The 25542-nt window shown below is 39.2% G+C and overlaps 1 protein-coding gene across 3 annotated transcripts in view; it reads right to left on the bottom strand.

Moving 5' to 3' along the window:
• The window catches only part of ROBO4 (roundabout guidance receptor 4), a 122053-nt gene that overhangs the window by 46802 nt on the left and 49709 nt on the right, over nt 1-25542 (bottom strand). For 2 of the 3 annotated variants that reach the window (XM_063437173.1, XM_063437175.1), the window contains exons 6-15: nt 24947-25074; nt 24663-24784; nt 22256-22481; nt 20624-20745; nt 15800-15971; nt 14497-14694; nt 12609-12651; nt 10179-10318; nt 8800-9195; nt 6573-6677 (exon numbers count right to left, since the gene is read on the bottom strand). In XM_063437173.1, coding sequence (XP_063293243.1) covers nt 6573-6677; nt 8800-9195; nt 10179-10318; nt 12609-12651; nt 14497-14694; nt 15800-15971; nt 20624-20745; nt 22256-22481; nt 24663-24784; nt 24947-25074 — 1652 coding nt within the window. The remainder of the gene's footprint in view (nt 1-6572; nt 6678-8799; nt 9196-10178; nt 10319-12608; nt 12652-14496; nt 14695-15799; nt 15972-20623; nt 20746-22255; nt 22482-24662; nt 24785-24946; nt 25075-25542) is intronic. The other variant, XM_063437174.1, reaches the window with a different exon arrangement.

Raw genomic sequence — 25542 nt, 5'->3', positions numbered from 1 at the left:
GTACTGATTATAATATAGAGAGAGCTTCCTGTACTGATTATAATATAGAGAGAGCTTCCTGTACTGATTATAATATAGAGAGAGCTTCCTGTACTGATTATAATTATAATATAGAGAGAGCTTCCTGTACTGATTATAATTATAATATAGAGAGAGTTTCCTGTACTAATTATAATATAGAGAGAGCTTCCTGTACTGATTATAATATAGAGAGAGCTTCCTGTACGGATTATAATATAGAGAGAGCTTCCTGTACTGATTAGAATATAGAGAGAGCTTCCTGTACTGATTATAATATAGAGAGAGCTTCCTGTACTGATTATAATATAGAGAGAGCTCCCTGTACTGATTATAATATAGAGACAGCTTCCTGTACTGATTATAATATAGAGAGAGCTTCCTGTACTGATTATAATATAGAGAGAGCTTCCTGTACTGATTATAAAATAGAGAGAGCTCCCTGTACTGATTATAATATAGAGAGAGCTTCCTGTACTGATTATAATTATAATATAGAGAGAGCTCCCTGTACTGATTATAATATAGAGAGTTTCCTGTACTGATTATAATATAGAGAGAGCTTCCTGTACTGATTATAAAATAGAGAGAGCTCCCTGTACTGATTATAATATAGAGAGAGCTTCCTGTACTGATTATAATTATAATATAGAGAGAGCTCCCTGTACTGATTATAATATAGAGAGTTTCCTGTACTGATTATAATATAGAGAGAGCTTCCTGTACTGATTATAATATAGAGAGTTTCCTGTACTGATTATAATATAGAGAGAGCTTCCTGTACTGATTATAATATAGAGAGAGCTTCCTGTACTGATTATAATATAGAGAGAGCTTCCTGTACTGATTATAATTATAATATAGAGAGAGCTTCCTGTACTGATTATAATATAGAGAGCTTCCTGTACCGATTATAATATAGAGAGAGCTTCCTGTACTGATTATAATATAGAGAGAGCTTCCTGTACTGATTATAATATAGAGAGAGCTTCCTGTACTGATTATAATAGAGAGAGAGCTACCTGTACTGATTATAATATAGAGAGAGCTTCCTGTACTGATTATAATATAGAGAGAGCTTCCTGTACCGATTATAATATAGAGAGAGCTTCCTGTACCGATTATAATATAGAGAGAGCTTCCTGTACTGATTATAATATAGAGAGAGCTCCCTGTACTGATTATAATATAGAGAGAGCTCCCTGTACTGATTATAATATAGAGAGAGCTTCCTGTACTGATTATAATTATAATATAGAGAGAGCTCCCTGTACTGATTATAATATAGAGAGTTTCCTGTACTGATTATAATATAGAGAGAGCTTCCTGTACTGATTATAATATAGAGAGAGCTTCCTGTACTGATTATAATATAGAGAGAGCTTCCTGTACTGATTATAATATAGAGAGAGCTTCCTGTACTGATTATAATATAGAGAGAGCTTCCTGTACTGATTATAATATAGAGAGAGCTCCCTGTACTGATTATAATATAGAGAGAGCTTCCTGTACTGATTATAATATAGAGAGAGCTACCTGTACTGATTATAATATAGAGAGAGCTTCCTGTACTGATTATAATTATAATATAGAGAGAGCTTCCTGTACTGATTATAATATAGAGAGCTTCCTGTAACGATTATAATATAGAGTGAGCTTCCTGTACCGATTATAATATAGAGAGAGCTTCCTGTACTGATTATAATATAGAGAGAGCTTCCTGTACTGATTATAATATAGAGAGAGCTTCCTGTACTGATTATAATAGAGAGAGAGCTACCTGTACTGATTATAATATAGAGAGAGCTTCCTGTACTGATTATAATATAGAGAGAGCTTCCTGTACCGATTATAATATAGAGAGAGCTTCCTGTACTGATTATAATATAGAGAGAGCTCCCTGTACTGATTATAATATAGAGAGAGCTCCCTGTACTGATTATAATATAGAGAGAGCTTCCTGTACTGATTATAATTATAATATAGAGAGAGCTCCCTGTACTGATTATAATATAGAGAGTTTCCTGTACTGATTATAATATAGAGAGAGCTTCCTGTACTGATTATAATATAGAGAGAGCTTCCTGTACTGATTATAATATAGAGAGAGCTTCCTGTACTGATTATAATATAGAGAGAGCTTCCTGTACTGATTATAATATAGAGAGAGCTTCCTGTACTGATTATAATTATAATATAGAGAGAGCTTCCTGTACTGATTATAATTATAATATAGAGAGAGTTTCCTGTACTAATTATAATATAGAGAGAGCTTCCTGTACTGATTATAATATAGAGAGAGCTTCCTGTACGGATTATAATATAGAGAGAGCTTCCTGTACTGATTAGAATATAGAGAGAGCTTCCTGTACTGATTATAATATAGAGAGAGCTTCCTGTACTGATTATAATATAGAGAGAGCTCCCTGTACTGATTATAATATAGAGACAGCTTCCTGTACTGATTATAATATAGAGAGAGCTTCCTGTACTGATTATAATATAGAGAGAGCTTCCTGTACTGATTATAAAATAGAGAGAGCTCCCTGTACTGATTATAATATAGAGAGAGCTTCCTGTACTGATTATAATTATAATATAGAGAGAGCTCCCTGTACTGATTATAATATAGAGAGTTTCCTGTACTGATTATAATATAGAGAGAGCTTCCTGTACTGATTATAATATAGAGAGAGCTTCCTGTACTGATTATAATATAGAGAGAGCTTCCTGTACTCATTATAATATAGAGAGAGCTTCCTGTACTGATTATAATATAGAGAGAGCTTCCTGTACTGATTATAATTATAATATAGAGAGAGCTTCCTGTACTGATTATAATATAGAGAGCTTCCTGTACCGATTATAATATAGAGAGAGCTACCTGTACTGATTATAATATAGAGAGAGCTTCCTGTACTGATTATAATATAGAGAGAGCTTCCTGTACTGATTATAATATAGGGAGAGCTTCCTGTACCGATTATAATATAGAGAGAGCTTCCTGTACCGATTATAATATAGAGAGAGCTTCCTGTACTGATTATAATTATAATATAGAGAGAGCTCCCTGTACTGATTATAATATAGAGAGTTTCCTGTACTGATTATAATATAGAGAGAGCTTCCTGTACTGATTATAATATAGAGAGAGCTTCCTGTACTGATTATAATATAGAGAGAGCTTCCTGTACTCATTATAATATAGAGAGAGCTTCCTGTACTGATTATAATATAGAGAGCTTCCTGTACCGATTATAATATAGAGAGAGCTACCTGTACTGATTATAATATAGAGAGAGCTTCCTGTACTGATTATAATATAGAGAGAGCTTCCTGTACTGATTATAATATAGAGAGAGCTTCCTGTACTGATTATAATTATAATATAGAGAGAGCTTCCTGTACTGATTATAATATAGAGAGAGCTTCCTGTACTGATTATAATATAGAGAGAGCTACCTGTACTGATTATAATATAGAGAGAGCTTCCTGTACTGATTATAATATAGAGAGAGCTTCCTGTACTGATTATAATATAGGGAGAGCTTCCTGTACCGATTATAATATAGAGAGAGCTTCCTGTACCGATTATAATATAGAGAGAGCTTCCTGTACTGATTATAATTATAATATAGAGAGCTTCCTGTACCGATTATAATATAGAGAGAGCTCCCTGTATGATTATAATATAGAGAGAGCTCCCTGTACTGATTATAATATAGAGAGAGCTTCCTGTACTGATTATAATATAGAGAGAGCTCCCTGTACTGATTATAATATAGAGAGAGCTTCCTGTACTGATTATAATATAGAGAGAGCTTCCTGTACTGATTATAATCTAGAGAGAGCTACCTGTACCGATTATAATATAGAGAGAGCTTCCTGTACTGATTATAATATAGACAGACCTTCCTATAGTAATTATAATATAGACAGAGCTTCCTGTACTGATTATAATATAGAGAGAGCTTCCTGTATTGATTATAATATAGAGAGAGCTCCCTGTACTGATTATAATATAGAGAGAGCTTCCTGTACTGATTATAATATAGAGAGAGCTTCCTGTACTGATTATAATATAGAGAGAGCTCCCTGTACTGATTATAATATAGAGAGAGCTTCCTGTACTGATTACAATATAGAGAGAGCTTCCTGTACTGATTGCAATATAGAGAGAGCTTCCTGTACTGATTACAATATAGAGAGAGCTTCCTGTACTGATTATAATATAGAGAGAGCTTCCTGTACTGATTATAATATAGAGAGAGCTTCCTGTACTGATTATAATATAGAGAGAGCTCCCTGTACTGATTATAATATAGACAGACTTTCCTATAGTAATTATAATATAGAGAGAGCTTCCTGTACTGATTATAATATAGAGAGTTTCCTGTACCGATTATAATATAGAGAGAGCTTCCTGTACTGATTATAATATAGAGAGAGCTTCCTGTACTGATTATAATATAGAGAGAGCTCCCTGTACTGATTATAATATAGACAGACCTTCCTATAGTAATTATAATATAGAGAGAGCTCCCTGTACTGATTATAATATAGACAGACCTTCCTATAGTAATTATAATATAGAGAGAGCTCCCTGTACTGATTATAATATAGAGAGAGCTTCGTGGACTGATTATAATATAGAGAGAGCTTCCTGTACTGATTATAATATAGAGAGAGCTTCCTGTACTGATTATAATATAGAGAGAGCTTCCTGTACTGATTATAATATAGAGAGAGCTTCCTGTACTGATTATAATATAGAGAGAGCTTCCTGTACTGATTATAATATAGAGAGAGCTTCCTGTACTGATTATAATTATTAAATAGGGAGAGCTTCCTGTACTGATTATAATATAGAGAGAGCTCCCTGTACTGATTATAATATAGAGAGAGCTCCCTGTACTGATTATAATATAGAGAGAGCTACCTGTACTGATTATAATATAGAGAGAGCTTCTTGTACTGATTATAATATAGAGAGAGCTTCCCGTACTGATTACAATATAGAGAGAGCTTCCTGTACTGATTACAATATAGAGAGAGCTTCCTGTACTGATTATAATATAGAGAGAGCTTCCTGTACTGATTATAATATAGACAAACCTTCCTATAGTAATTATAATATAGAGAGAGCTTCCTGTACTGATTATAATATAGAGAGTTTCCTGTACCGATTATAATATAGAGAGAGCTTCCTGTACTGATTATAATATAGAGAGAGCTTCCTGTACTGATTATAATATAGAGAGCTTCCTGTACTGATTATAATATAGAGAGAGCTCCCTGTACTGATTATAATATAGACAGACCTTCCTATAGTAATTATAATATAGAGAGAGCTCCCTGTACTGATTATAATATAGAGAGTTTCCTGTACCAATTATAATATAGAGAGAGCTTCCTGTACTGATTATAATATAGAGAGAGCTTCCTGTACTGATTATAATATAGAGAGCTTCCTGTACTGATTATAATATAGAGAGAGCTCCCTGTACTGATTATAATATAGACAGACCTTCCTATAGTAATTATAATATAGAGAGAGCTCCCTGTACTGATTATAATATAGAGAGTTTCCTGTACCGATTATAATATAGAGAGAGCTCCCTGTACTGATTATAATATAGAGAGAGCTTCGTGGACTGATTATAATATAGAGAGAGCTCCCTATAGTAATTATAATATAGTAGAATAGTCAATAATAGTCACTACTGGATGAAAGCGATAAGGGCAAGCAGAGAATGGAAGAGATTAGGGCAGAGAATGGAAGGGATTAGGGCAGAAAATGGAAGAGATCAGGTCAGGCAGAGAATGGAAGAGATCAGGACGGGCAGAGAATGGAAGAGATCAGGACGGGCAGAGAATGGAAGAGATCAGGGCGGGCACAGCATGGAATAGATCAGGGCGGGCACAGCATGGAATAGATCAGGGCGGGCAGAGAATGGAAGAGATCAGGGCGGGCAGAGAATGGAAGAGATCAGGGCGGGCAGAGAATGGAAGAGATCAGGGCGGGCAGAGAATGGAAGAGATCAGGGCGGGCAGAGAATGGAAGAGATCAGGGCAGGCAGAGAATGGAAGAGATCAGGGCGGGCAGAGAATGGAAGAGATCAGGGCGGGCAGAGAATGGAAGAGATCAGGGCGGGCAGAGAATGGAAGAGATCAGGGCGGGCAGAGAATGGAAGAGATCAGGGCGGGCAGAGAATGGAAGAGACCAGGGCGGGCAGAGAATGGAAGAGATTAGGGCGGGCAGAGAATAAAAAAATCAGGACAGAGAATGGAAGAGATCAGGGCGGGCAGAGAATGGAAGAGATCAGGACGGGCAGAGAATGGAAGAGACCAGGGCGGGCAGAGAATGGAAGAGACCAGGGCAGAGAATGGATACAAATCAGGGCAGGGAGAGATTTAGATGGCTTCTACAGATTAAAACAAAAACGTTGGCATTACTGGCAGAAGATGAATTTACTAAAGAAACTTGTAATGATTTCAAAGCTTTGCTCTCAGGTCCCCTCAGGCCGGGGTTTCGTGAATCTTGCTTTACTCACCGTTCCCAGATTGATGTATTTCTGGTCTTTTAAATCCTGGGACACGGCCATTTTCAGGCGTTTGACAAGATGGTGACAGTGGAGCGCTATTCACCTGATGTAACTCTGCAGACAGAGAAAGTGTCATGATGTGTTTTCCCTCGCGGTTTTCATTGTAATGAAATAAACTCATGTAATAGAAGATGTTGCGCTGGTGATGCACAGATAACTCGGGGGGGGGGGGGGGTCTCTCTGTTTGGGACTGTGTGGTGCATGGACAATCTCAGCACACTCAGACACACTCATGAAATGCACATGGGACTGATTGTGCAGGGTTAATACACTGAATATACATACAGGCGTAAATTACTCCAAGTAAATCCAAGGAGGCTGTACACTGGGTCTTCCATCGCCTTTCATAGTACATGAAGGGTTAACTTAATTTATTTCGCAATATGAGCCCAATTAAAGTGCTGTAATTGGTAAATTTCACTCGGCTGGAGCCAAATGCTGGGATAAATGAATATTTGTAAGTAATGAAGCAAGTAAAGATGTAATTATAATATATCTGTAAAGCTATTACCCCTGTTATCATAATAATATTTGTAATTATGTTTCTGCAGATGATACATCCACCGCGAGAAGCAATTTCACCTGTTACCTACGCGTTCTACAGAAATAGCGTTTGTCTGACAGTTTCCGGCATGTATCTCTTAATTAACTCCTTTGATTTTAGACAAACACATTTCACAGTAATCTTAATGTGCTTTCCACATATTCTCCTTTAAGGCCTGTGGGGTGTACGTTATTGGGGATAAAGCGTATTATTGCGTGGATTCTACGGCAGTGTCAGGGCTTTAACCAATCCATCTCCCGAAAGGCTTACTTTACACCACTTGGAAGGCAAACCTCTATTACCATAAAGCAAGTAAGACAGACGGATAGGACTCTCGCAGCAGCTTAGCAAACTCAACCGAGTCTTTCATCATTCCAAGGTTAACTAAATGAATTGTATTAGGTTGAGTAAAGAAAACATTTGACTTCAGAATGTACTTTAAATCTGCTGTTAGTTAAATGGATCCTTATTGGTGAAATTGTTTGTTTAAATTTCCCAGCAACTCTATGCCGAATTGTTGTCCAGAAAATGAATAGATATCAGTGAGATACGAGCAACTTATTAATACAATTTAACAATTGATGAAATTACAATAAACACTACTGAATTCTCCTTCACTATAAGGACTATATGACACGGCTAAGGTTATTTATTAAATTAGATTAGTGCAGTGCAGCCAAGGGTAATATGCAGAAGATATTTTATACCTTCAGATTATCACAGTGTCACTCACAGAATGCGTTTGGGTATTTTATTGATTAAACGCCTGAAACAGCCTTATATCCAGGAGGCGTTGGCGGGTTTAAACCTGCAGATATTATTATGACGGTCTCTCTCACGGATTAAATTGGGTAGTTACTGTTATACCTTAGACTGCCGCACGGCACATGAAACTTCCAGGGGGTGCATCGTGGCAGCCACTAAGTCTCAGGTCCCACGCTGCCCTGTCCACGGTGAACGCCTTGTGGCGTTCGGTTGCTCCTTGTGCAGAGCAACCCGTGCACGCTCTGTCTTCTTGCGAGGCTGATGGATCATTATTGTAGCCTCACACTACCTGCAGGAGTCCTTGGAAATCACAGGACCCTGTAGGTGTAGACTTTTTAATAATATTAAAGTGACAGGTCATATTATTGGGACACATCATCTGCCCTTCACACATCACATCCCTTTGTCCCTTTGTGTGATTTGGTTCAGGGTGATGATGCTGTCCAGTAAGATTTTTGTTCTACCTATTTAAACGTCCCTCTTTCTGGAGACCATTGCCCGGCCGTGGTTTATTCTGCCTGAGATTGCGTACTGAGTAGTTGGTATAGCTTTTCTTGTTACTGACCCGGCTTTGTATTTGACTTTTCTGTACCCTGACTTGGACTTGTTATTTCGTTTTTTGAGTATCTCTGGCGTCCTTGACATTGGCTTTCTATTTTGACTCTGTATTTTCATCTAGGGCACACATGAACCTTTCTCTCTTTATTTCCTTCATTCTGGTTACTGTTTCCCTAGACTTTGTGTGTAGAGGTTACCCAATCTTGACAGCTACTATATTAAATTATTACATCATTGTTATACCCTCAAGACATGTTGCTATACCTGAGAAAGCTATTCACGAAGCATGGAACGGGTGAAATATTTTACCTTTCTTAAAGTTATGCACCCACGATTCCTTTAGTGAGATATTAGGAGAATCCGTTGGTTTCCGTTGCAGTTTGTTCCTTGCGTCGCCATAAATATGGTTATGGTTTTCTGTGCAAAACTGTGAGAAAGATCTCTGGTCGAACATTGTCAGGGGCACGGGTCTCTCTCTGCCACACGGTGCAGCCACGTCATGCTTTCCAGGCATTTCCAGGGGCACGGGTCTTTCTCGGCCACACGGTGCAGCCACGGCATGCTTCCCAGGCAGAGGGCGCTGAAACGTTGTCATATCTCTCCCCGGAAGATCAACATAAAGCGCTCCATATAGACTGCTGCTGTCTGGGACCACAGAGATTATCTGGCTGCGACTTCCTTCACTTTTCCGCTCAAAAGAGATCGCTGAGGGGAAAATTAATTATATCGTATTATTAACAGTACGTCAGCCAGGGATTAACAGATCTCCTGCCAGTGGATGCGTAAGAACTTCATGACTCCCCAACTGTCCCAGTTTCGGTGGGACCCTCCCCATTTCAGGACTGTGTCCCGCTATTTAGATTTATTATCATGGTGTCCTGTATACAGGGACCCCAGGCAGCACAGCGCATGTTCCTCATTACTGAGAGACGTCACTGGCTCGGCCCTTCAAGACCCCCCTTTAGTGAAATGTGCTGCGCAAAAGCTATGGGTGCCGCTATATCTGATAAATATGTGAATTAATACAGAACGCTGAGTTGCGCCTTGTTCACAGAGGAATCAGCCACTAAGAGTAATATTGAACGCAGTCATCATACAGATAGGGCTGGAATTGCACCGATAGCTCCGCGTCATAAGAGAAATTAGCGCATCAATGGCGTCCCCGGATATGCAATATCGAATATACCCAATCCGCCATTTCTGACACCAGGAGTACACAGAACTGGATGACGCTATAAAAATACTTCCATTAAAAAAATGCTGATTTTGATGTTTTACACATTTTATTTTTTTATATTTTATTTTACATCTAGTAATGCACTGATTGGAGGTCACATAATTAAAAATGTTTGCGAAACTTAAGAAATAAAACCAAAACACACTTTGTCCACATTGTGATTGCACAATGCAGGGCCTTCACTGTTTTTGTAGAAGTGCAATACAATTCTAAAAAACAAGCAATGTTTCAAGATATATTATTTTATTTAAAAAAGCCCGTTTGTAATTCTCGTTGCTCTTCCATGTATGAACACAAGGTGGCAGCATTAATGCACTATTGGTTCTCTGCTGAGCATTAGTTAATTTCTCTAGTGGTGGGATGTGCCCCTTCCCTTGTGATTTATCTACATTTAGATTTTATTGAAACCGACACAGAAGTGCAGTATTGTATAGATTTGGGTTGCACTCACTAGATTTATGGAAATCTGCCGCGTCTTTGGTCTCTGACCACAGGAACTGACTGTTCATACTGGTCGTGCTGCTGTAGTTTCTAGAACAGGAGGTGGATTTCCACGTGTTCGAGAGCCACGGTGAGTCACTGGTGTCCATCCTGTAATAAACCAAACCATGGAGTAACTGAATCATATTCCTCAGCGCAGTACAGAGCGCAAACAAAACATGCACAGGAATTATGGCAAGGAGTCCTGATCACAAGAGCTTACAATCTATAGGCGACATTCTTAATTCAAAATAAAAGACATTGTACAGGACGTGAGTAGAAAAGTCTACAGAACAAACCCAACAACAAGTGAAATCTGAATATATATTTTTCTGGCAAATATTTCACAAAATAGTGTTGAAAACCAACATGCGACATTTACATTAAAAAGGCTGAATGTCTGATTTTGAGAATTCTTCCAACTTCCTAGTCTGAGTTTTTCAATTTACACTGTATTGTGAATAACAATATTAATATTGGTCTGGGGTGTAATATTCGGTAACTATCCCGTATATTCAACTTCATCACAACCAATCAATGTAGGTGAAAAACCGGGTGGAAATTAGACGTGTCTGCTAAAAAAGCAGTCTAACTTTTCATTTCTTTTATCATTCGAATCCAATACATTGGAAAACACCAAGTTTTCACTTTAAAATCTCATGAGCCCAGAAATACTGGATGTTATGGGAACAGTTTCCTGGAGAATTAAAATGCCTTCGGGGATAATATTCACCCAAAGTGTTCTTTGCAGTTTATCGCCTGCGATTATAATTTATAGCCGCCGTTTGAAGGACAATGTGAACGGAGAGTCATTGAGGTGAGAAATTGCTGAAATCAGACAATATTTTATGGCCATTAAAATACATTTTTGCAAACTCATTCCCTGACTTCTTTAATTTGATGAAATATTGCAGCCAGGCTGAGTTGATAAGACATGCATATTCAATTTATTACTATCTGCAGCCTTAACGTCTTTTATTACAGCTCTACAGAATGTGCCCATAGCTCTTTTTATGATACTGCATTAATGGGTGGGGGGCTAGGTACCAAGCCGGGTTGTCTAACTCCAGATCTCGATCATAACAAAACGAATTCTTGGCTAAAATAAGGGGTATGTTCACTAAACGTTAGAGCACATTGAAAAAATATTGGTTTGTCCAACTAAATTTGTCTGGGGAAAACAATGTCCACCCAGTTTGGTGGAATTTCATTCATGCAATTGTTTTAGTAAAAGTGATTTGGACAAATCGAAACGGCGAATAAATTGGACAATTAGTGTACGGCAAAATAAAAATATTATGTGTATACTTGACAGTTCACTGGTAGGAGCATTTCTCGACATTTTATGAACAGATTGTGTGAGAAACAGGAACCAAAGGAGTGAATACCAGAGAAACAGTAACAATGTATGTATATAAATTATATATTTATTAATGGGTTACTCCGACACGTTGAACTGTACACCTTTTACTTAGCTAATTAGGTCCCTCCATTATAGAGTTAAAAATAAGCATTAAACTTACCTGAGATCCAGAGCCGGGCCAAGCTCGAAGCAATTAATTGGACCATTTCTTGTACTCAGAACGCGTGGGAACACTCTGAGCCGTTGGGGGTAGGGGGGAGATTATTTTAAAATATGAATAATAACTGTTAGCATTAGGGGAAACTGATGGAGGGGAGATCAATCTACCAGCTGTCCAAGAGACGCCAAGAACGTCATTACCCAGAGTGCAGTGCGTGTGGACGACACACAAAATTTACAATAGGTGTCCCGGAACATCTAATTCAAGTGTGCTGGGGTTCAACTAGCTCCCAACACACAATGCCGATATCACAGTATGTGCAGCGTCTCAGGCCAAAATACTGCACATACAGATTCCTACAGCCATCACCACTTCTATAAGCAGTAGCCCTTTAAATATATAATATGGAAATATAGATTCTTCTGTTACTGTTACCGCTTTTCACCTTTATTGGTCACGCCTTACTTGATCTGTGAATAATTTAGTTTTAGGTCATAACCTCATAATAAAATATGCATGTTCTGGGTACTGAATTCCCCCATAACCAGACCAAAAGGGAATTCACAGCAATTATTATAAAACAAGTTTTTTTCACTTTAGTTGCAAATACATGGCAGTGACAACCAGCAGAGATGGTAAAAGCGATTATAATGTAAGTGAAAAAGTTCAATTACACGTGTTAAAGAAATAATAAAAATGAAGAATAAAACCTGAAGTTTTACGTAATCACATTTAAATGCACATTTCGTTGAACGTTTTGTTTTCCCTGTGTTTATTTTGTATTTTATGCCTTTAGGAGAATTTCTGTAGGAAATGTTTAAAAAACGGATTTCTGTGCATAAGTTGTATATAAGCAAAAACAAATATGAATTTCTTACCTGTGTTTAATTATAGTGTCTTCACTTGCAAATCGATAAAGACCTAAAAAATAACATCGTAGTTAATGACACATTTTAAAAAGATATTATTTATAAATGAAAAGTGTATTATTTTACAGTAAATTTTTTCAATCCCCCGGTGTAATAATATTTATAGCCACTAGGGGGCAGTCTGACAATACACCACATCCTGGAAAACACAAACTCCAATTTATTTATTTATTTATAAAATATTTTACCAGGAAATATACATTGAGATTTCTCTCGTTTTCAAGTATGTCCTGGGTCCACAAATGATTGCATTGTTACAGTTAGTGTACAATAAAATACAAAAACAATATTAATACACAATGTATACAAAATATATACAATGTTCATTAGTAACGTAGAATCTGGGTTCAGTGCTATGGAAACCGTGAAACCCTGACATGAGAGAATCTAATCTCACTAGACTGTAACTATTGTTATCCAATGAGGGATGAGATTTCTGCCTGGCGGTTCTCTGATTGCCTGAGCACCTGGAATGCTGACTCCACCTCCCTCGGAAAAAAAAAAGTTTTGCAATTCATAAATAGCCACGGCCTTACACAAAAAGCGATTACATTTCCAATAAATGTCATGGAATGATTCTGGAGTTAACTTTGTATAAAATCTACTGACACAATCGTGACATTTGCAGATCACTTGATCACACTACAATGGCCATTATCCTGCATCTGGCGCTATTTGTACTCAGTAATAATAGTAAATCACAATGGGAGGTGTGGCGGTCTGCCAAGGTATCACCACCACGGATATTCCTTTTCCCATATAGACAAGCAAATAATCCCACAAGTAAAATATAACTGTTGTTACATAACCCCCACACATGAGCCGAGGCTTAATGCTGGGAGAAGACTGTTTAATGGAAGTACAGGCATCAAGTTTATACAGTCAGTAAACTCCTCCCCTGTGCCTGAGAGATAATTGAGTCAGGAACTGTACAAACTCAATTATCTCCAGGGATAGAAAAGTATCATAATTTCTGAACACCCCAAAAGTACCCCCAAAATAGATAGAAACCCCAAAAAAGTCACATCCCCGGATAGCTGGAATCTGGGCTAACAAAATATCCAAAAATCACCCAGATCCGTTTGGTAGTTTTGGATCGCCATCGTGGGGAAGTTTTGCCCGGTCCACCACGAGGTTGAAGCCCAAAATAGTTCCGGGGAAGTTTTGGCAAGAGCCGGTCTATGTTCATGGGGTTTTGTATGAAAACCACACGAGTTAGACGAAAGCAGATCAGTGGAGAATGCTCCCTGTGTTCGGTAGTATGTATCTCCCGATCTCCGTTCGTTTAGGTGAAGGGGAACGGAAACGGGCAGCAGGCCCATGATGACCGGGTTTTTACGGGAGTGCCTGGCCAAAATGAGTTCCAGGCACTCGACGACCAAGTCCCGCTGCCTGCGTTCCGGAGACAAAATGGCCACCATCCATTGTCCTGAACACGTGCATTCGCATGGACGCACGAAATGGCTGCCACCCAGTGGAGCATTCAATTAATTAGTCCCGTTGTGGTTTTTGTACAAGATACTTAACATTCCATGTTCTAATGGGTCTCTGGGGTGGTCTCAGTTCGGGAACCGAACAAAATAAATGAAATAAACTTGGGGCACAAATCCAGACAACGAAGAGAAGCCGAAAGTGATGGGTATTCCTTCACAGGAGGTGTATGGGAAATGTAGTAATACATCTAAATACAGACAAAAGGCAAACACACATCAGCCAGATGCGGCTTAGAACTGGAGATAGCAGTGTTATTTTTTCATAACCCAACAGAGAGATTGTTGTTTGGTTGAGCCAGGAGATATGGAATGAAATCTATGTATAATCTGAATACGGCTCTTACCATTCACCAGATCACTGCGTTTTTTTGTGCTGTACCGCCTCGAATGGCGTTGGCATATATAAATAGTAACCATCATTAATATGAGCCAGGCAATAGCTCCGGCAGTCGCAATAAAAGCCGGGTGGCGAAGGACTTGTAGGACAAAGTCCAAATACAGTACATCTTCCTTCTTCTCTCTCGTCACTTCTGTGCCATCTGCTGCAAAAAAATAAATAAAAAAAATGTATATATATACACACCCAAAGTTATGGTGGGGAAAAAAGTGATTAAAAACCCCTTCCACTTGAAGTCAGTGGATAGTCAATACATTGTTAAACACAGTTCTGCACACACAAGTCAAGTCATAGGATGCTTTTCCTACAGAAATCTCAGATTTGCAGTACTATTACTGCTGCAAGGGATTCTGGGTGGACATATGCAGATGAGTTCAACAAAGAATCACCTTTTCGCCTCATTATTTCACATTAAACATGGATTCCTTGGTGTTTATGTTTGCTGTATACAACAGCTTTGAAACCAACTCCGGAAGAGATGCAAAAATGTTTAAAGTTAAATAATGAGGCAAACAGGGGATTCTTTGTTAAAGGATCACTATAGGCACCCAGTCCACTTCAGCTTATTGAAGTGGTCTGGGTGCCAGGTCCAGCTAGGGTTAACCCTTTTTTCTATAAACATAGCAGTTTCAGAGAAACTGCTATATTTACATTAGGGTTAATCCAGCCTCTAGTGGCTGTCTCATTGACAGCCACTAGAGGCGCTTCCACTCTTCTCACTGTGATTTTCACAGTGAGAAGACGCCAGCGTCCATAGGAAAGCATTGTGAATGCTTTCCTATGGACTGGCTGAATGCGCGCGCGGCTCCCTCACCCTGGGGGCACCCTCAGGGCACTATAATGCCAGGAAACAAGTATGTTTTCCTGGCACTATAGTGGTCCTTTAATCCCCCCCCTAGAGTCTCAGATTGAGAAGCAAGTCTATCAGTAATACAGCGCCATCACCAGACACAAGTTTCAAGTTTTGTGGCTCTACAATTATTCTAACTATATTCTAACTATGGCATTCTTTGAATAACCTGTGGATTTACTTATTTACCCCAACACCTCGTGTATTTTGTTAATGATTGCTCGACTTTCAGAACTTGCCCCAGAGTTGCTCTCTATACAGCGTAACGCAACTCTTTTAGCGCTATCTCATTCTCACGGTCCATGGGTGACTTTATCCTAAGCAGGGCCTTAATCTTGTTTTAACCGATTACTTAATGTCCCTACATTCCAATCTCATTGATATACGTAATCCTTCTCACCTAGAAAGATGTATTTGGGTTTACTTGGGATCCCGATCCCGGCATCATTAATCGCTGCCACTTGAACCTGGTATTGGACCCCTGACGTCAACGCAGGGATTTCTAAACGCTTGGTTTCCTCGTCCACAATCCAGTCTGACTGAGGATACGTCTCATTTCCAAAGCACCAAACCTGGGACACATGATAAAACTCAGAGTTAACTCTTCATCAACGGGAACACGATTATTATAGTTTATATAGTCAGACTTCCAGGAAGTGAATGGACCAGAGATATCAATATTGTCATGTTATTAATACATTACAGCTATTTTTAGGTTAATGAAGTTCGACGTTTTGTTCAGCATTGTACAGTGGGCGACTGACTGTAAGTGATTATTGTGTAGTAAAGGTTAGTGAATCGGTATATTCCGACTTAGTTTTGATCATTAATCCCGTCGCTTCCAAAGGCATCCGCACCCTGCTTCACTGAGAAAACAATGGAAAACGTCTGTCTCTGCTATTCTAAATCTAAAACAAAATATGATTTAGCTTCACTAGTATTACAGTCACCTACACCTACCTATCCAAAATGGCACGTGTCATGTGGTCTCCGAGGTTGGAACCCCAACCTGTCCTTCCCATTTTGCTCTCAGAGAGATGGGAAGGACAGGACCTGACCCGTATATATATATATATATCACAGATAATTCTTCATTCTTTGCTACTTTCTCTCCAGTCCACCTACCTATTTGCTTCACCTACCTAGCCTGCTTTCCATTTAGATGAGTATTTTGTAGGCCTCCCCGGGGCTGTGTGCTCCGTTAGGGATCACGTTATGCCTGCCACCTTTATCTCTCTATTGGAGAGTCTTTTTTTTTATTAAATTACTGAGGATTTACTTCTCACTTTGTCTTAAATAAAACATTATACTGCGAAGAAATAATATGAAAATGCCAAGAAGTATCAGAGTTGATGGCGTATTTTCTGAATAAATAATTTCATATAATTCTCTTTATTTCCGATATCCTTCTCTTGTAATGGTTGTCATATTACGCACAGCGTATAGCACTGGGTAAATGCGTCCTATGCTATACGATTAGAAAAAAAGGATTTTATATTTTCATTTGCACTTTACTGAGATTTTTTGACTTTGTTGAATTTCTTTCACACTGCTGGCTGCATAGAGACATTGTGACTTGATGTTAGTGACATTTTCCTGCTGGGAGGAAAAATCTCCGGCTGAGCATTCGCATCCAGTGTTCTGTCGCCTCCACCAGATAAGTATTTATTCATTTGAAATGAAAATTACAATCAATGTAATTAATAAAACCTTCGCTGTCAAACATGATTGACAGTCGCCAACACCTCGTCGCATTATACTGCAATTAGCGTTTGTAATAAGTTCTGATTTTTCAATATGAATGAAGGATTTTAACGCATGAATGAGTCGTGGAGGCTTTTAAAGAGGACATATTCTCTTTATATGGAAATTAAGGAATCCTGCCTTGGTAATATATGGGGGAGATATAATACAGAAAATATCTAATGCTTTAATTAAACGCTTCAACAAAACCGCACAAAACAGAGATGTTGAATATATAGATTTTAATTCTTAATTATTTTTTAGTTTCTAACTGTCACTGGAGTTACAAAGAATATTATTAAAAGATTACTAGGCACTTGCTTCATTTTATGCAAAACAGATTTGTGAAACAGTAATTTTTGGAGTAAGGTACAAAAAACCCCAAACACACTCACCTTTACACATACACAAAAACAAACACACTCACCTTCACACATGCACGAAAGAAACACACTCACCTTCTCATATACACAAAATAAGCACACTCACCTTCTCATATACACAAAATCAAACACACTCACCTTCTCACATACACAAAATCAAACACACTCACCTTCACACATGCACAAAACAAACACACTCAACTTCTCACATGCACAAAACAAACACACTCACCTTCTCACATACACAAAATCAAACACACTCACCTTCACACATACACAAAATCAAACACACTCACCTTCACACATGCACAAAACAAACACACTCACCTTTACACATACACAAAATCAAACACACTCACCTTCACACATACACAAAATCAAACACACTCACCTTCACACATGCACAAAACAAACACACTCACCTTTACACATACACAAAAACAAACACACTCACCTTCACACATGCACGAAAGAAACACACTCACCTTCACACATGCACAAAACAAACACACTCACCTTCTCATATACACAAAATAAGCACACTCACCTTCTCACATACACAAAATCAAACACACTCACCTTCACACATGCATGCAACAAACACACTCACCTTCACACATGCACAAAACAAACACACTCACCTTCTCATATACACAAAATAAGCACACTCACCTTCTCACATACACAAAATCAAACACACTCACCTTCACACATGCACAAAACAAACACACTCACCTTCTCACATGCACAAAACAAACACACTCACCTTCTCACATACACAAAACAAACACACTCACCTTCACACATGCACAAAACAAACACACTCACCTTCACACATGCACGAAACAAACACACTCACCTTCTCACATACAAAAAACAAGCACACTCACCTTCTCACATACACAAAATCAAACACACTCACCTTCACACATGCACAAAACAAACACACCCACCTTCTACATGCACAAAACAAAAACACTCACCTTCACACATTCACAAAATAAACACACTAACCTTCACACATACACGGAACAAACACACTCACCTTCACACATGCATGAAACAAACACACTCACCTTCACACATACACAAAACAAACACACTCACCTTCACACATACACGGAACAAACACACTCACCTTCACACATGCACAAAATCAAACACACTCACCTTCACACATGCACAAAACAAACACACTCACCTTCTCACATACACAAAACAAACATACTCACCTTCACACATGCATGCAACAAACACACTCACCTTCACACATGCACAAAAGAAACACACTCACCTTCACACATGCACAAAACAAGCACACTCACCTTCTCACATACACAAAACAAACACACTCACCTTCACACATGCACAAAAGAAACACACTCACCTTCACACATGCACAAAACAAACATACTCACCTTCACACATGCACAAAACAAGCACACTCACCTTCTCACATACACGAAACAAACTCACTCACCTTCACACAAGAACAAAACAAACACACTCACCTTTGCAAATACACAAAACAAACACACTAACACACATACATAGACAACACCAGCACACTCACCATTATACATACAAAACATAAATACACTCACCTTTGCAAATACACAAAACAAACACACTAACACACATACATAGACAACACCAGCACACTCACCATTATACATACAAAACATAAATACACTCATCCTCATACATACACAACACTCACACACATACATACACAACACTAGCAAGCTCACCATCATACATACAAAACATAAACACACTCATTCTCATACATACGCCTACTCAGGGCCGTCTTTAACGCGGGGCAAACGGGGCAGCTGCCCCGGGCCCAGTTGCTCCTGGGGGGCCCAGAGCAGCTGCCCCGTGGGCCCCGCGATTTGCGCTGCCCCCATGGACCGGGCGGTGTGGCTGCACAGAGCCGCACCGGCCTGCACACTAAGGAGGCCTCCTGGGTGGCTAATGCACTAAGGGCCACCCGGGGAGCATGTGTGAGCAGGGGCCCGGTCTGGCGCTGTGGCGCTTAAACAGCGCGACCGGGCCCCTTCCTGTACCGGCTGGGAGGAAGTGACATCACTTCCTCCCGACGGAGAGCACAGCCGCGCGGGAGGAGAATGGCAGGAAGAGGGGAGTTCCAGAGGGGAACTCCCATCTGCCTCAGCCTGCCACTGGACCAGGGAAACCACCCTCCAGAAAAAGGTAAGAACCTGGAGGGTGGCAAAATGTATGCTTGTGTGGAAGTATGTCTGTCTGTGTATGTATGTGTGTGTGTATGTCAGTAGGCCTGTGTGTGTCAGTATGTCTGTCTATGTGTATGTCAGTATGCCTGTGTGTGTGTGTCAGCATGCTTGTGTGTGTGTGTGTGTCAATACGTCTGTCAGTGTATGTGTCTGTGTGTGTCATTATATCTGTCAGTGTATGTGCCTGTGTGTGTATGTATGTATGTCAGTATGTCTGCCAGTATATATTTGTGTGTCAGTGTATGTGTGTGTCAGTATGTAATCTGTGAATGTTTTAATGTCTGTCTGTGTGTATGTGCCAGTATGTCTGTCTGTGTGTATGTCAGTATGCCTGTGTGTGTGTCAATACGTCTGTCAGTGTATGTGTCTGTGTGTGTCAGTATATCTGTCAGTGTATGTGTCTGTGTGTGTCAGTATATCTGTCAGTGTATGTGTTTGTGTGTGTGTCAGTATATCTGTCAGTGTATGTGTCTGTGTGTGTATGTATGTCTGTGTGTGTGTGTCAGTATGTCTGCCAGTATATATTTGTGTGTCAGTATGTATCTGTGAATGTTTTAATGTCTGTCTGTGTCTGTATGTGCAAGTACGTCTGTCAGTGTGATTGCGCATTGGGCGTAATTGGGGGGGAGGGATGGGAGGGGCAGGGCCCAGGGGGCCCAAGAAAATGCCTTGCCCAGGGTCCTAATCATATTAAAGACGGCCCTGCGCCTACTTATCCTTGTACATGCAGTCATATGAACACTCACCCTCATAGATACAGCTGATAACACTACAGAGCCAGGGCCTCCTGTTTATGTTTGTGTAGTACTTAGAACAAGATGTTAGCAGTGAGTGGAGTCTCACCTTGTAACCTTTAATGTTATCACTGTAAATACCGAGTGGCGGAGCGTCCCAGCTCACAATAATCGACCCATTTCCATCCTCACCGCGCGTCACGTTGATGTTCTGGGGGGCAACATCTGGTACTAAAACACAGGACAAAATGCAGGATTCAGTAACAATCATCAGATCCTCAGCCAATCACAGAGCGTTCTTTATTACTGGTTCATGGTGCACAGCTCTCCGATCAGGAATTATTCACTGAGCGCTGAATTGTGGCAAATTGAATCCAAAAGGCAAGATAAGCTGATCTGGAAAAACTCTCCACCCAGCGCTGGTTATCGTTTGACTATTTTAGCCTACATTTTCCCTTTCACAGTTAAATTCAAAACAATGTCAAGCGTAGTCAATATACCTGCAACATTTTCTTATTAAGTGATTTTGTCAAATTTGCTGAATGAGGTGAAAATACAAGCAGTGATTAACGAGATTCACTGTTAAACTGAGGAACCAACATTTTTATAATTCACGTGGCTCTCTCTATACTGACTGCCAGGTGTAAAGGGCGGAGCTGATAACAATGACTGACAGCGAGCTAAGATGGAGGCGGCTCTCTCTATACTGACTGCCAGGTGTAAAGGGCGGAGCTTATAACAATGATTGACAGGGAGCTAAGATGGAGGTGTCTCTCTCTATACTGACTGCCAGGTGTAAAGGGCGGAGCTTCTAACAATGATTGACAGGGAGCTAAGATAGAGGCGGCTCTCTCTATACTGACTGCCAGGTGTAAAGGGCAGGGCTTATTACAATGATTGATAGGGAGGTAAGATGGAGGTGGCTCTCTCTATACTGACTGCCAGGTGTAAAGGGCGGAGCTGATAACAATGACTGACAGCGAGCTAAGATGGAGGCGGCTCTCTCTATACTGACTGCCAGGTGTAAAGGGCAGGGCTTATTACAATGATTGATAGGGAGGTAAGATGGAAGCGCCCAGTTACAGGATAAAGAGGTGGGAATTCCCACATTTAATGGAATTTTTTAAACCTCCAATACATATTTGTTAATTATAGGGATCAGTAAAAATAATATTAAAACCCCCCATATTGTACAATCCAGTCTGCAATTTAATGGCGTTTATTCATCGTTACAGCAATACAGATGGGATATAAAGGAATACATATTGACTTGTACCATAATGCTGGCAGAAACAAGAGGTGAATCAGCCCATGAGCTTGCAATCTAGGGGATATATAGTAAATACTCTGAGATATGTTCCATTAATCAGAATTATCTCCATCTCTAAACTCCGGTTCCAGTTTAAGATTTAAAAACAATTCCTTTATTTTCAGTTTTGAAGTTGAGAGAGAAATTTTTTATACGCTTGTAGCATTAATGGAGAACAAAATGAGTCGGGTCACTGGTTGTATTTGGTGAATGATCCCAAATGGTCTAATTCTAAATGAACAGACATTTGATTCACTTCTTCCCATCAGAGGGGAAGAGAATGAAGGCACTTGGTATTTGTAGAAAGGTTTATCGTTTTCATTCAAGAATTTTAAAAAAAAAGTATATTTTTCAGAATATTTTTTAAATCAGAACAATTAAAGGCATATTTAACAAATTAAATGTTCTAAGTTTAATAATTATAAACTTTACCTGCATCAGGAATTTGGATACGTCTCGTATTGCTTTCTGTCCCATAGATTTTCCTTGCGAAGGGTCGGATTTTTAAATCATACGTCTGCCCTCTGCGCAAAGATGGGATAATAGCGTTGTACTCGGTACTCACTGGTAAAATCCACTCCGTCCATTGAGAATCGGACAGCTTGTGAAGACGATAAAGAACACTGTATCCTTCAATGAGCGGAGAAGGCGAAGAAACCTGCAATTCAGAAACATTGACAGAATAAATCCATTATAATAACTGCCATAATGGTAAAAACTGAGCAGTTTATTACACATTATTATTAACATTTATATGGCGCCAACATATTCCACTGCACTTAAAGCATACTATAAATGATCCTTCAACTGATTAATTGGGCTTAACTAATCAATAGAATAATTAAAAACATATTCTACAATTTATCTATTCATAAATCCCCAATCTGCCTATAAATGGTGGCGTGTTTATAGGAATCAGTCTAGAAGTGGTTCTGGGCTTGTAGAGATTTATGGGATCAGTTTAGAAGTGGTTCTGGGTTTGTAGGGATTTACGGAATCAGTCTAGAAGAGTTTCTGGGCTTGTAGGGTTCTATCGGATTCACTCTAGAAGTGGTTCTGGGTTTGTACAGATTTATGTGAATGAGTCTAGAAGTGGTTCTGGGTTTGTACAGATTTATGGGAATCAGTCTAGAAGTGGTTCTGGGTTTGTAGAGATTAATGGGATCAGTCTAGAAGTAGTTCTGGGCTGGTAGGGATTTATGGGATCAGTCTAGAAGAGTTTCTGGGCTTGTAGGGTTCTATCGGATTCACTCTAGAAGTGGTTCTGGGTTTGTACAGATTTATGGGAATGAGTTTAGAAGTGGTTCTGGGTTTGTACAGATTTATGGGAATCAGTCTAGAAGTGGTTCTGGGTTTGTAGAGATTAATGGGATCAGTCTAGAAGTAGTTCTGGGCTGGTAGGGATTTATGGGATCAGTCTAGAAGAGTTTCTGGGCTTGTAGGGTTCTATCGGATTCACTCTAGAAGTGGTTCTGGGTTTGTACAGATTTATGGGAATGAGTCTAGAAGTGGTTCTGGGTTTGTACAGATTTATGGGAATCAGTCTAGAAGTGGTTCTGGGTTTGTAGAGATTAATGGGATCAGTCTAGAAGTAGTTATGGGCTTGTAGAGATTTATGGGATCAGTCTAGAAGTAGTTATGGGCTTGTAGAGATTTATGGGATAAGTCTAGAAGTAGTTATGGGCTTGTAGAGATTTATGGGATCAGTCTAGAAGTAGTTATGGGCTTGTAGAGATTTATGGGATCAGTCTAGAAGTAGTTATGGGCTTGTAGAGATTTATGGGATCAGTCTAGAAGTAGTTATGGGCTTGTAGAGATTTATGGGATAAGTCTAGAAGTAGTTATGGGCTTGTAGAGATTTATGGGATCAGTCTAGAAGTAGTTCTGTGCTTGTAGGGCTGTATGAAATCAGTCTAGAATTGGTTCGGAGCCTGTAGGAATTTATGGGAATCAGTAAATAAGTGGTTGTGGGTTTGTAGGGATTTATGGGAATGAGTCTAGGTACTCTAATTGTATCACAGATGTTGTAATAATTAATATATCACAAACACCCACAATGTGAAAGTTTCAGTTGTGGATTTCTCTATAATGAGAAGCTAACGACACAGTTTTATTGTCTTTCTATTAATAGGGGCTTTATCTGTATAACTGTGAAGTGATGATGCAGACAAAGACCTGTGTTTCTCCACATTGATTATATTATATTAAATTAATGATTTATTGAAAGCTGTCACGCCATGTGACATAATCTATAAACATTGAGATTATGGGATGGGAACCTGTCACCGTGTCATTGATTTCTAGCAAATACAACATGTTTTTGCTGAGATGAAGAGGTAATGACTGAATCTATTTAATATTTTCTTTAAATATTAATGCTTATTATTGTAAATAGTTATTTTAAACCAGGTTCAGCATTTCATTGCTCTGTACCGTCCTCCATGTTTACTGGAGAAAATGTTTGAGCAGATAAAATGCTGTTTTATCTTATCTTTGCTCATTGAGTCAACCTTTCTCTTAATTCGGGAGAAATTCACCTACCTGATATTAAAATGTTGCAATAACCACAGGGACTGTCCTAAATCACCATAAGACCTGGTCCATGAACTTTCACATTGTCCCTCGCTGGTCGGGATTTGGAAGTGACAAGACTTGATGCTCATACAAGATGATGATGATTATTATTATTATTATTATTTATTAAGCACCTACAAATTTGGCAGTGCTTTACAATGGGGTTACAACATCTGAGAGAAACATGAACTCTGGTTTAAGGTAATTTCTAAAGGAAAAGAATGCTATTCCAGTGCAAGATGGCTGCAGACGGCAGGGTCCATACCTTCCAGTGGACATAGACAGAAGACGTAGGAAGCGCTGTTATATTATCGAGGACGACACGCACATTGGCCAGTTGCCTGTGGACTTCTTTTTGCCAATCGATCTGACCAGTGTCCAATGGATCTAATAAAGAAGATAAATAATAAATATCATATTTAATTTCCACATTTTGAATAGCCGGAAACTGCGAATTCCTTCCCTGCGTTGAAGGAGGATGTTTGAAGATGCGCATGTGGTTCGTTCTGTGGATAAGTACACGTAGAGATGGACAGACAGACATGTTACCTCGTACAATGAGCAGTCCCTGCGCAGACACTGACTCCATGATGTTCCTTGCGGTACAGATGTAATTTCCTGAGTCATGCGCGATCACATGTTTAATCCGTAACGTATTTTCCCCAGTAATTTCATATCTGTTACAAAGTATAGAGTTTCATTTCAACAGATTGAAGAGAAAGCAGTCAACGGTCCTATAGCTAACTGACTATACTGCAGAAAAGTTCGGCTGAAACAAACTTTAATTATAGAGCTCACGTTTAACACGTCTGTTCACTAAACCAGGAATTGTGAAGAACTGAACTGGCATTTGCACATTTTGGACTAAGAAAATAGATTTTTCCAATTTGTCCAATATGGATTAAAACAAGTTATTTATTTGTGAATGCTATGCAGCTTACACTTCATTGTGAATACGTCTGAACGTCTGCATTGTTACCTAGATAAGATTCTCCAAGTCATGTTCTCAGTTTGGTTTATCATCAGAACTTTGTTACTTTTAGATGGAGAAACCACCTTCCTTGGGCCTCATTTAGAATGGTTTTGCATGCCCATTCCTTTTAATTGTGTCCAGTGGGGTGGCTGTGTCTATCTCCTTCGTGGAG

This window comes from Pelobates fuscus, chromosome 11, assembly GCF_036172605.1.
Source record: "Pelobates fuscus isolate aPelFus1 chromosome 11, aPelFus1.pri, whole genome shotgun sequence".
Classification (NCBI taxonomy): domain Eukaryota; kingdom Metazoa; phylum Chordata; class Amphibia; order Anura; family Pelobatidae; genus Pelobates; species Pelobates fuscus.
Note: the sequence above shows the minus strand (reverse complement) of the source record. Positions and strands in the feature narration are given on the sequence as shown.